General features: G+C 39.2%; 1 protein-coding gene across 1 annotated transcript in view; it reads right to left on the reverse strand.

Moving 5' to 3' along the window:
- ENTHD1 (ENTH domain containing 1) overlaps positions 1–5,389 on the reverse strand; it is an 81,612-nt gene extending 76,223 nt beyond the window's left edge. The window contains exon 1 of the mRNA XM_069579573.1: positions 5,041–5,389. Coding sequence (XP_069435674.1) covers positions 5,041–5,389 — 349 coding nt within the window. The remainder of the gene's footprint in view (positions 1–5,040) is intronic.
- Positions 5,390–13,770: the final 8,381 nt, after the last annotated feature.

Genomic DNA, 13,770 nt, shown 5'->3' on the forward strand with positions numbered 1-13,770 from the left:
CAGGGAAAACACATAACATCAACTGATGCAGAAAAAGCATCTGACAAAAGTCAACACCCTATCCTGAGAAAGTTGCTCAGCAGACGAGGAACAGGAGAGAACTCCAGCAACCTCATAGAGAGCATCTATGAAAACCCTTCTCTAATAGCTTACTCAGGGCTTCCCCACTGGCTCAGTGGGAAAGAATGTGCCTACAGTGCAGGAGATTCAGTTTCGATCCCTGGGTGGGGAAGACCCCCTGGAGGGGGAAATGACAACCCCCTCCAGTATTCTGCCTGGAAAATCCCATGGACAGAGGAGCCTGGTGGGCTACAGTCCATGCAATCGAAAAAGAGTCAGACACGACTGAGCACATGATGGATGGAACATCATACTTAATGGTGAAAGACTGAACGCTCTTAAGATCAGAAACAAGACAAGAATGTCTGTTCTCGCCATTTCTATTCATCATTGTACAGGAGGTTTCAGACAGAGCAACTAAGAGAGAAAAAGAAATAAGAGGCATCCAGAGTGGAAAGGAAGAAGTAAAATTATCTCTATTTGCAGATGACATAATCTTGTATGTAGGAAATTCAAAGAAATCTGTATTAAAAAAAAGACCAAAATGCCCCAAAAGTATTATAGCTAATAGTTATTACAGAAAATATTATAGCAGAGTAATAAAATGCAAGATTAATATACAAAAATCAGATGACCAGCTGAATTTCTACACACTAACAATGAAAAATCTGAAAATGAAATTAAAGAAATTAAGAAAACAATGTTTGTGGGTTTTGTTATTTTTTTTGTCTGTGTAAGATCTTAGTTCCCATGCTTTCTGCAGTAGAAGTGCGGAGTCTTAACCACCAGACCTCCACGGAAGAACCCATCATTTCATTTATAGTAGCACCAAAAAAAAATTAGAAATAAATTTTAACAAAAGAAAACTTGTACAAACTACTGCATACTGCAAACTTTGCATACTACAAAACATGTTTCAAAGAAATGAAAGACCTAAATAAAAGGAATGATTTCTTATGCTTATGAATCTGAGGAAATAATATTATTTATACGGTAATATTCCTGAAATTGATCTTCAGACTCAACGTAATATCAGACAAAATTCTAGATGGCTTTTTTGAAGAAACTGACAAGCTGATGCTAAATTTGATATGGAAATGCAAGGAACCCAGAACAGCCATAACAATACCAGAAAAGAACAAAGTTGGAGTTGGAAGTAAAGCCATATTCCTTTATTTCAAAACTTACTACAAAGCTACACAGGCATAAGAATAGATGAATAGATCAATGGAACAGAATTAAGAGTACAGAAGTAAGCCCAAATATCTATGGTTGATTGGTTTCTGTAAGCATGTCAATATAATTCAGTGAGGAAAGAATACTCTTTTCAGCAAACAGTAGTGAGACAACTGGGTATAAAAGAATGAGTTTGGATCTCTACCTCCCACCATATATAAAAATTAATTCAAAGTGGACCCAAGATAAATATAACAGCTAAAACTACAAAACTCTTATAAGAAAACATAGGTGTAAATCTTTGTGACTTTAGACTAGGCAATGAGTTGTTACTTATGACACAAAATACAAGCAACCAAAGGAAAAACAGATAAAATGGACTTTTTCAAAATTTAATCAAGAAAGGAAAAAAACAATCTACATAGAATGGGAGAAGATACCTGCAAATCACCTATCTAGATAAAGGTCTTATATCCAAAATATATAAAGAACTCTTTAAAAACTCAGAAAAAAAATTTTTTTTAATGGGCAAGGAATTTGGATAGACATTTCTCTAAAGAAGACATATAAATGGCCCAACGAAGACGTGAGAAGATGCTGAACATCATTAGTCTTCAGGAAACTGTATATTAAAACCACGGTAAGATAGTAATACTGCTTCACATCCAGCAGAATGGCTATAACAAAAAAGATGAAACAATAACAGGATTACCAAGGATGTTAACAGCAATCCTCCTGTTAATACACTGCTGGTGGGAATGTAAAATGGTGCCGCTGCTAAGAAAAACAGTTTAGTGGTTCCTCAAAAAGCTAAATATTGACTTACCACATGACCCGGCAATTCCGCTCCTAAGTATACTTTCCGAAAGAAAGAAACTGAAAGCAGGACTCTGGTAACCTGTACACTGGAGTTCACTGCAGCATTATTCACAGTAGCCAAAAGGTGAAGACAACCAAGAACCCATTAGCAGATGACCAGATGAACAAAAGGTGGTTAAGTACCCACAAATTAATGTGAGTCAGTATAAAAAGAATGAAGTTCGGCTACATCCTCTCACATGGCTGAACTTGGCGGACATGGTAAGTGACACAAGCTAGACACACACAAACAACTACTCCATGATTCCACTTTACGAGGCACCCAAAATAAGCAAAATTAGAGACAGAAGAAGTAGATTAGAGGTTAGCATGGGGAGTGTTGCTGAATGGTTACAGAGCTCCTGTTTGAGGTGATGAAAAAGTTTGGAAACAGACAGTGGTGATGGTTGTGCCACAGTGTGAATGTAACGAATGCCACTGAATCACACACTTAAAATGGCAAATTTTATGTTACATTTATCTCAATTTTAAAAATTAATTATACACCAAAAGTCATAGGATTGTGACCTCTAAATGGGTGAACTGTATGGTGTATGAATTTTGTCTCAAGGAAACTGTTTTTTAAAGTAAAAAAAAAAAAGAAAGAAAGAAATCAGCTCTCAAGCTATAAAAGATATAGAAGAATCTTAAAAGCGTATTGCTAAGAGAAAAAAAAATTCTGAAAAAGCTACATATGGAATGGTTCCAACTATATGACAACCTGGAAAAAACAAAAGTACAGAAACAATAGAAAGAACAGTGACTGCCAAGGGCTCAAGGCAGGGGAGAAAGGATGGACAGGTGGAACACAGGGCACTTTCAAGGCAGGGAAACTATTCTGCGCAATGCTGGAGTGCCAGACACATGGCACCATGCAAAACCCGCAGAACTGCAGAACACTCTGGGTAAACTGAGGACTATTAGTTAATACTAATGTATCAGTACTGGTGTGACTGTAACAAATGTGCAACACTAGTGCAAGATGTTAGCAGGAGAGGCCACGTGTGGGTGGGGAAGGGTGTGGGAGCTCTACTTTTTGCATCATTTTTCTGTAGCCCTAAAACTGCTCTAAAAAAGACTATTTTTAAAAGGTATACTTAACAGAGACTGCACTGAATTTTATCCTCTTCTCATGATTCATAAGGCTATTACTTCAACAAATTATAATTTGACTTGAGATGGGAGGAAGTGCTGATTCTTTACCACCGCAGAACAATATCAGGCACTACTGAATCATCCCAGCGCAATAGCCTATGCAGCCTTTCCCTACTTCTCTTCCACCCCCGACAATATTACTTCATGACCTAATTTTCTGTATTCACAAAACTACTCCCATCATAGTTTCTGAAGAGTCCATAGTCTTTGGAAACAGTTTACCACACTTATGACTAAATTCCAGTCTAATTATAATTACAGTGACATTATTATATTAAGTTGTCATGCCTCTTGGTTTATTCACTTTGTTCTTTTTTTTTTCACATGGCCATGTTAGTTTTATTTGGTCTAATTATACACTGTGTTTTAAAATATACAAGTTTATATAAAACAAAATAAAAATCATCTCTAGGGACTTCCCTGGCACTCCAGTGGTTAAGACTCCGAGCTTTCATTACAGGAGGTGCAGGTTTGATCCCTAGCATGGGAACTAAGATCCCGCAGGCCGTGCAGAGCAGCCAAAACAAACAAAAAAACACAACAGCAAAATTAAAAAAAAAAATCATCTCTAGTCCTACCAGGACCACGTGTTAAACTCTTATATAATAAACCTCATATACATAAATATAATTTTTTAAACAAAATTGGGACCACTGCATATTCTTTCTTCCATTTATTATCTCTCTCAACAAATAAATGTTGATGGTGCCTCTTCTGCTGAGAACCAGCAATGGGCAAGGTAGACAAAGCCCCTGCCCTCATGGAACTGACATCCTCTGGGGAGAACTAGGCAAACATATTTACACTCCTCACAACCATCCTATGAGACAGACATTGGTATTATCCCAATGCACAGAGAGCTAAACTGAGGCCTCAGGTAACCTAATAAATTACCTTAGTATATACAGTTAGGCAGCAGCAGAGTCAGGATTCAACCCCAGGTTGAAAGAAAACCCTATATGATAACAGACTCTGAGCTTTTAACTCATGAAAGAAATCTTATTATGATATCCTGTATCTTTATAAAATGGTATCAGGGGTAATAGTTTGGATTAGCTCCCTTAAATAACACATTTACTCCAAGGACATAGTTCTTTGACTTCAATCATCAAGCTTGCTCATGGAAAATTATTCATTGCTATTTTGTCATATGTAAATTAAGCAGGAACTCAAGTTCCACTTTTTATCTTTTTGGTGTACTTGGTTTTTTTTTTTTCACTTTATTTTTTAAATCAATTTATTTAGACTAAAACAAAAATAGTTCACACATTTTCTTCCCTCCCTCCGCCTCTGACAACTGCTAATCTGTTCTCTGTACCTATAAACTTTTCTTTTTTTTAACTCCACATGTAAGAGAAATCATACAATATTTGTCTTTCTCTGTCTGACTTATTTCACTTTGCATAATGCCCTTGAGGTCTGAAAGAATGAAATCTTGCCTTGTGCGACAACATGAATGGACCTTGAGGGCATTATGCTAAGTGAAATAAGTCAGGCTGAGAAAGATGAATACTACATGATCTCTCTTTTACGTTCATTGTCTACGAGGTGTCCTTTTATCAGGCACCTAACTGTGTGAGTTTCACACATCATTTTGAAAAATATATATACATTGTTTTCAAAGGCACTCAAGAGTCAACACAAAGGATTAAACAGGAAACCCAAACTGTCCCAGAGGAAAAGTAGCTCCTACATTTAAGAACTACTTTTCCCCATCCTCTGCTTTAAAGTAACCCCCTCCCACACTCTTACTCTTTACTAGCACACTGTATAAACTTCTTCATCTGGTACCTTGATCTTTTCCAGCTTCATCTACGTGTTGAAAATCTTTTAACGTTTGAAGGTTACGGTACCCCTCTCTGCAATGCTGAATAACTTTCTCTGATCCGTTCTTGATGAGATAATCCATTAGGGTAAGGGATTTATACACATGGCGCCAGTTCTTCCCGTGGTCGTTGAGTCTCTGCCATAGCATGTTCATAATTTCAGAGAGAGAAATTGTGTTGAAAGTCAGGTCGCTGATATCTAACATTAGAGAACTGGAAGGACCCCAAGGGTCATTAGAAGTTGCTTCCCTGACTTTTATTTCAGCATCTGAGTAATTTTTCACAAAGTTTTTCACTTGCCTCCTGAATGCCATAGGTAAGACAAATCTGAAGGTGAGACGGGGGATGAAAGCAACAGAATAGTTGTTTGTGTCACTGGTTTATAGAACCCTTGAGAAGTAGTTGGTCCCCAAGTCTGCTGCTCCCAAATACAAATGACTAATCTCCATCTTGACAAGGCATCAATTTTCTGCAAAGGAATACATGAAAAAAATAAGTTAAATATTTTTAAAAAGTTTCCAGAAGAGCAATTCAGTCTGAAAAATCTAGCTGTAGTTTCCAAATCAGCGCCTCACGTACGTCAGTGAGAACTGAGGGGACCATATAAATGTTCCTAGGATCAATATGGGAAAATATCTCACGAGGGATTAGCCTATGTTATTTACAGAAACATAAGTGGTCTTTCGAGACCTAAAAGTTTCCATTGAAAGTATCATTGGGACTTCCCTGGTGGTCCAGCGGTTAAGAATCTGCCTGCCAATGCCAGGGGACATGGGTTCGATCCTTGGTCTGCGAAGATGCCACATTCTGCAAGGCAAGTAAGCCCATGTATCACAACTACTGAGGACTACACGCTCTAGAGCCCGTGCTCCACAGCAAGAGAAGCCACTGCAATGAGAAGCCCAGGCGCCACAACTAGAGAATAGCCCCCTCTCACCAAAACTAGAGAAAGCCCGGTGCAGCAACAGAGACCCAGCACAGTCAAAAATTTAAAAAAAAAAAAAAAAAGTATCCCTGAACCTCTTTGGCCAGAAATAAAATTATTATAAAGCATTACAAGGACAGTGGACAAGAAAATGGAACTTGCACTGTGACATCTCAAGATTTGTTGTCACATATAAATATGCTGTGTCCTGCGACTAATCAAGTGAAAACTGAGTCTTACAATCATCAACTGACCTTTGGTTCTATCCTTTTCAGAACTTACAAGTCATTAGAATCAAATCCAAATATGGTCTGTTTTCTTGTTAATCTAAAAGAAGGGAGGATCATCAGCTATTAAGAAATTGTCCTCAGTGGACTCCACATGTAACCCACGGCACCCTAAACCAATATTTTAGTCCTGGTAAGGCTGGTAAGTTGAAGGAAAGGTTAAATTACTTTCTTTACTCAGCTTTAGAAAAATATTCCCTGATGAGCATCAACAATCTATAATCAGATTTTACTAGAGAAACTGCACACATACTAAATAAAAATGCTAAAAATCCATAAAAAATGTACTTGCTATTTTTAGTTTTGTTTCTCTTCCTTGACCTTCTAATTTTTAGCTCAGGCTTGATTAATTTCTATGTATTTAAAGAAGACATAATTTTCAGAAGCAACCTAAATAAACTATCACTTCTGTTTTAAAAAATAAGAGAATAAGTAATCATTTTTGTTTTGGGTAAAAGTGCAACACATTCTCAAATAAATAAGACAGAAAATGTATCTGTTTAATTAAGATTTCTCCTAAAGAGACCATCATCAACCCTAGACAGAAAAAGAGAAATTGTGCGTTTTTACAATTTTCTGATTTTCTCTCCTGTTTGCACTTTGAATACAGACATTTTCATCTGACTCACTTCTACAGTGAAAACTCAACTTACAATGTGTTTCAATAAGCTATTAAAATTTTCAATCATGAGGGTTTTCTTTTTCTATTGTCCTTTTTTGCCCTCTACCAAGCTCACTCAATGCAGCGATGTACTGTGACATTGGCTTGGAGCAACAAATATTGATCTGTTTCTTCACAAGTCTATTAAAAAAAAAACAACCTTGTTAGAATCATAACTTGCTAGAATTGAACACAGTTGTTAATTTTTTTTTTCTTTTTCAAATAGCTACCTATGTATATTTTGGAGGGACAAAATCGTAATATCGAGGTTTTCTTCTATTCTTAACCTGCATTTTTAAATTAAAAAAATGTTTTCTTAGATGAAGTTTCTGCCACAGAAAATTATCTACATAATAGCCTTACATCCAATAGAGTAGTTTACAATGGGATGTGCTGGACTTATAAAAATTAAATATATTCTTAACCATTCAAAAAACTAAAGAAAAATGTCTGGATAAGTGAATTATTATTATTTACTAACATACAGTACATAAGTGAATTAGTACTATTTACTAACATACAGTACACTGTGACATGAACACAGAATACATAACACACCATTCTACTACTTGAAATCTTCTCAAGCTAACAAGAAATTCATTTGTGTTCGTTGTAAATTAGGTTGGTTTATTATGTGTTTTAGACACCTGGCTATATGCAAACGCTCAGTTTACTCAGTCCTCCAAAAGTTTGAGATTGTAAATATAGTGATATAATATGAGACAAAAGTAGTGCCCAAGAGGATAAATGTTCACACCTGAATTTTGGCTGTCCGGCTATCCAAGTCTTTATAATATATAGGGAAGTAAGATATTTCATGTTGTAAATTTGGGTTTTCTCCTCTGAGAGGCCTTCACCCACCATACTTACTACTTAGGTCCTCCCATCATGCTCTTTTCAGACTCAGTTTATTTCCTTCATGACACTTATCAGGATGTATAATTACGTGTTTGTCATTTTCTCTTCGGCTTTCTCCACCACCAGATTAGAAACTCCTTGAGAGCAGCAACCATGAGCATCTTATCTATCAGTAAATCCTACTGCATAAACAGGTACCTAGCAGGCACTCAATATGTTGCATGAATAACCAAGTTGTAGATTGACTTTGCTTTGGAATAAACATGAATTTATTCTACAGCTTTGGGTTATAAATATGTCGTTTAAAATATAATCAAACCTTGCAATTGTCAAGTAAAATTCTAATGTTTGCTTATGAATCTAGAATTAAAACGAGTTAATATCTAGCTTTAACTTTAGAGTTTTAAGCAAACATTTTCAAATCAATCAACAAGTATTTCTTGAGTACTTATTTTTATATAGCTTTGTGGAAGATATAATAAAACATGATACATACATTTAAAAACATCAGTTAGTTAAGGAGCTTTCTCCCTTCAACACCTCCAAGATAAACAAATAATGAGGTATAAAACATCCCTTAATTTTCTTACTCCATTTACCCACTTACTCAACTCTTTGATAAAGGCTGTTTTCTCCCCCAACTTTACCTGAATAACAGGAGACTATTTAAGTTGCCAAGTGACATTAAACTACAGGGCCACAATCTCTTATCTGAAGCTTTGGAGGCCAGATAAGTTATGGACTTCAACCTTAATTGGGGGAGAGGGTATGAAAAACTTTTGAAAAGTAATTCCATGCCTACACTACATATTACATGATATCCACAGAAAGGTCTGGGGTAAGTAAAGAGGTCTGAACAATTAAACATCAACATGACTACAATAAAAATTTGCAAATATTGGTAATAAGTAAAGACGAATGGCTGTTTCAGTTCAAATCTTGTAGCTAGATAAGCTGGGGGCGGGGGTAAGTGGTTTTCAAAACTTTTTGGATATCAGAATTGAGAATAAGAGATTGAGGAGCTACACTGACTTTATCCAAAGATTTAGGACACTAATGTCAACAGCATCTAAGAGGCTGAGTACCAAGAGGCATCTTTGGAAAGACACATTTACGGTAGTGCTATGAAGACAGAACAGCTCTTGTGTTTATACAGATTCTGCCTGTAGACATGAGATCAACTCAGGAGAAAATAAACTCTGGCCAAGATTGTTCTGGAAGAAGGATTACAGAGATCACCAGGGCATTAGTGGGTGTTACTGTTTTGACGAAAAGCACACTGCAAGAGGCAGAGAAACTAACTTGAGTCCTGACTGTGTGTTCACCAAATCACTCAACTATTACTTCCCAGAGTTTACCATGTGACAAGCTCCATTTCTAAGACACAGAGAAACAGGAGCACCAGACACAGTTTCCACCCTCTGGTGTACATGGCATGCTGTCGTCGTTTAGTCACTAAGTCGTGTCCCACTCTTTGTGACCCCATGGACTGTAGCCCACCAGGCTTCCTCTGTCCACAGGATTTCCCAGGCAATAATACTGGAGTGGGCTGCCATCTCCTTCTCCAGGGGATGTTCCCACCCAGGGACTGACTCTCCTGCATTGCAGGTGGATCCTTAAGCACTGAGTCCCATCAGTGAAGTGCTGCGTAAGTGCTACTCTTCGCTACAGGCTCACAACGTGCTCACACCCAGGCATTCAGTACCTCACCTCATTACTCTTAATTAGGACTCCGGAGGCATGGATTTGAGGTCCTAGTCTGCCATTTCCTATTAAGGTTTCTCTGAGCCTCAGTTTCCCCATCTGCAGCATAAGGGGAAAAAATCACCGCATAAGGGGAGGTGGGAAAGACATGACGTGCTCCGCAAAGCACTGAAGGTAAAGAGCAATCAGCTTCCTGTATCCACTCCTTGGCATCACCTAACTCGTTCAACAATGGTTTCAGAATGACCACTGTGTTCCATGCAGGCCGTGTGGCGGGCACTGGGCCACACAGACGACTCAGACCAGTGACTGCCCTCAGGTAGCATGCAGTGTAGTGGGAGTGGGAGGCTGGGTATTGGAGAAGCTTCTAGAAGGAGGGAGTGACGTAACGCCTTCACACAACAGCGACCTTCCCTCAGGGAGACCTGCGGGCCTTGTCCCCTTCTCGCCTGCCCTGACAAGGCGTAGGGACCCGCATGGGATGGGCAGTCGGAGAACACCCTTCCAGGCCCCCTCCATCCACACCCCCACCCCCAAATGAGAGGCTACTACCTGAGGGGAATGTTCAGCCGCCTGGCATCTGGGCCTTTTCCCTCTCAAACACCAGGCCCGGCCCCTGTAAGCTGATCCGCCTCCTCCAACCAGGCCGGAGAGCTCACGCCCTCCCCCACTTCCGCTTCCTCACTTCCGGCCTTTCACTTCCGGCCTTTCCTACAGCTGATGCTCATGATTCCCAGGACTTCGAGGAAGGGAGACGCCACGGGTTAAAGTAATCCCTGCTTGTGGCTATCCAGCAGCATGAAGGCAGATGTCTTCCTTTTGTGATCAGTTGGGCTGTGGCACTGTCTAATCCTTCAATGAAAGAATAAATTTTATAATCCGTGTTATTCTGGAAACGTGATCTGAAGGACAAAGAATGTAATCTCTAGTAGTAGTCTCTAGAGATGAAAAGTGGTGGGAAATGACTGAGTGCTTCCAGTGAGGGCCTTGGGTACCCCTGATGGCTAGTCATTGAAATAGTCAACTGACTTTCACTGAGCACCTAAAGCATCAAGGACTCAGATAGGATTGAGTTTAAGTTGACAGGCTAGTGGAGGTGACAGGCACCATCACAGAAGACTGTGACAAGGTATGCATAGCATAATGAGAGAGGAGAGACCGTCTGATTCTACCAAGGAGTAGTTGAGGGCAGGCTTCAGAGAAGAATTTATATCTGAACTGATTCTTAAAGGATGATAGGAGTTCACTGCCTAGACAAGAGGAAGCCATTAGAGGCAAAGGATGCATCATGTGTAAAGGCTTGAAAGCTGAGAGAGCCTATAATCCTGGTAAAACTGCCAGCTCTGTAGCTACCATGGCAGTCACAAAGACTGTTAGTGAAACAGCAGAGGGAGGTGAAGTGGCAGAGGACAGTCAGATCATGAAGCACCTTGTCTGTACTACCAGGTGGTTTTTTCCAGTAGGCACTGGAAATGTAATCAAACCTATGTTTTAAAGAACCGTGGTGGCTGTGTGGAATACTGACTAGAATGGAAGAAAACACATGTAGAGAACAGGAAAATGCTTAGTAAATGAAAGTAACCTTTGCTTTTAGTTCCTACTGCTTCAATCATAATTACTATAATAACAGCCTACATTGTTGATACTGGCATGTAGATAGATAAGTATAATATAAAATGATAGGAAATATGAAAGAAATCAGTGCATTATAACCAACTTAGCTGGCTGTAAGACAGAGTAATGAGAGCAGAAGGCAGAGGGAAATTGAAAAGGTGGTCTGGAAATGGGTGGTTCAGGACCTTGAAGGCCATGATAAGGTGCTGGACTTTATAAAGTAAATAAACCAAATAGAAATAAACCAAAAGTGCTTTTTTTATTTTTTACATTGAGTTATAGTTCATGAAGATTTTCATATGCATATCTTATGCAAATTTTAAAGGAAGTCTGAAATGTAGGTGATATTATCCCATTCTGTAGGTAAGAATGCTAAGTTTGAGAAACATGCATTCATTCTTCATTAGAGCCAGGCACTATGCTGAGCCATGGGAATACAAGAAGGTTACAGTCTAATAAGGGAAACAGGAATAAATCAGTAACTATGATAAATTACTATGATAAAGGCAAACATAGATTGATCTGAGAGTGAAAAAGGAATTTGTCTAAACCACATGGTTAGGAAAGGCTTTCTGGAAGAGTTAAAACTGAGCTGAGTTTGCAGGAACAGATAAGTTATATGAATTGTCCAGAAATATTCAGCTAGCAAGGATTTAACTGGAACTTGTACCCAAATCTCCTGTATACACTTCAATGCTCCTTCCCCTATGCTGAGAATCAATCTTTTGTTCTTAATGTTGAGCTCCATTGACCTTCTCAGTCATGAGTTTAACTTTTGTATTTTGAGAAGGTCAGAGATCTCAATTTTTTCATTTTAAACCTATTCATTTTCTTCTTTTAGAATGAATCTCTGAATGTGTTCAGAAAATTAGATTGGAAGCAGAACAGAGGGACTGGAAAAAGAACAGAATTTTCTAGTAGTTCTGGCAATAAGTGATGAAGGTGCCTTCCCTGGCAGTCCAGTGGTTAGGACTTCACCTTCTCATGCAGGGAGTGCAGGCTCGGTGCCTGGCTGGGGAGCTCAAGTCCCTAAAACCTAAACATAAAAATGGAAGCAATATTGTAACAAATTCAATGAAGATCTTAAAAATGGTTCACATAAAAAAAAAAAATCTTAAAACATAAAGTGATAAAAGTCCTAACCAAAGCAGAAGCCATTGGCATGGCACGTAATCCACTCCACCCATTCTCCTTTGACACACAGACGTTTGTGTATGAAATTAAAGCATAGAAGCTATTGGGCTTGGCTCTGGATATATCTGGGAGTCTACAGTGACACTCATGTTTCTTTTTGGGGTGACTCTGTGAATGGTGGTTGCTAGTTTCACTAAGATAGGAACCCAGTCTGAGGAGCAGATTTGGCAGGAAAGGTGATGAATTCTATTTTGGACATTTTGAATGTGAGCTGAGGTGTCTGGTGTGACCAGGTAAAAATGCCCAAGAGACAGTTGAGTAGAAAAAACTGGGACAAAGGGAGAGGGTTCTGGGCAAGGTTCATGAACTTGAGAGTGTTCGGTACATACATAGGTGATGATTGAATAGGCAGATGGAAAAAAAGAGAATGGCACAAACTCAAAGACAACAGTCCCATTGCAGGTGGAGAGGCTGGTAGCTGTCACTGAGTGGATCAGACAGGCAAAAGGCTCACATGCTACCTGCTATGGAATTAACTCTGCTAAAGTGACTATGGTTTTTCCAGTGGTCATGTATGGATGTGAGAGTTGGACTATAAAGAAAGCTGAGTGCCAAAGAACTGATGCTTTTGAACTGTGGTGTTGGAGAAGACTCTTGAGAGTCCCTTGGACTGCAAGGAGATCTAACCAGTCCATCCTAAAGGAGATCAGTCCTGGGTGTTCATTGGAAGGACTGATGCTGAAGCTGAAACTCCAATACTTTGGCCATCTGATACAAAGAGCTAACTCATTTGAAAAGACCCTGATGGAAATATTTAGGGAAAGAGGAGAAGGGGACAACAGAGGATGAGGTGGTTGGATGGCATCACCCACTCAATGAACATGGGTTTGGGTGTACTCTGGGAGTTGGTGATGAACAGGGAGGCCTGGCGTGCTGCGATTCATGGAGTCCCAAAGAGTCGGACACGACTGAGCGACTGAACTGAACTGAACTGAAAGTGACATGTGCAGAGAGATGTCTGCTTTCCTCCATTTGGGGGCACCATAATTTAGTTGCAATACTGTAGCATCAAGAACACAGACATCATTTTACCCCAATAACTTGGTGTAGGTTTTAATTTATTTTCTGAACTCAGAGTTTTATAAAAGTGAACCAAACTTTCTTCTCTTGGCTTCCAAGACATTACTTCTCCTTCTCGTCTCCTTATTTGGTTTCCTCTCATTTCTCCGACCTCTCAGCTTTGGAGGGGTCAGTTCTCTGCCTGTGTTCATTTCCAGGATGGTTTTATCCAGTCTCATGGTTTTCAACACCCTTCTCTCTCTCAACAACTGTCAAGATTTCATCATCACCCCTAACCTGTGTCAACCTCCAGACTCAGGTGCCTAACTCTCTTGGCACCCCCACGGGCATGTCTCACAGACATCTCAAATTTAATACATTTAAAAGCAAACTCCTCATCTGGTCTTCTAGACCTTCTCACTCACAGTCTCTCCTGTCTCGGTGAATGACACA

Source organism: Ovis canadensis, chromosome 3 (genome assembly GCF_042477335.2).
Source record: "Ovis canadensis isolate MfBH-ARS-UI-01 breed Bighorn chromosome 3, ARS-UI_OviCan_v2, whole genome shotgun sequence".
NCBI classification, from domain to species: Eukaryota; Metazoa; Chordata; class Mammalia; order Artiodactyla; family Bovidae; genus Ovis; species Ovis canadensis.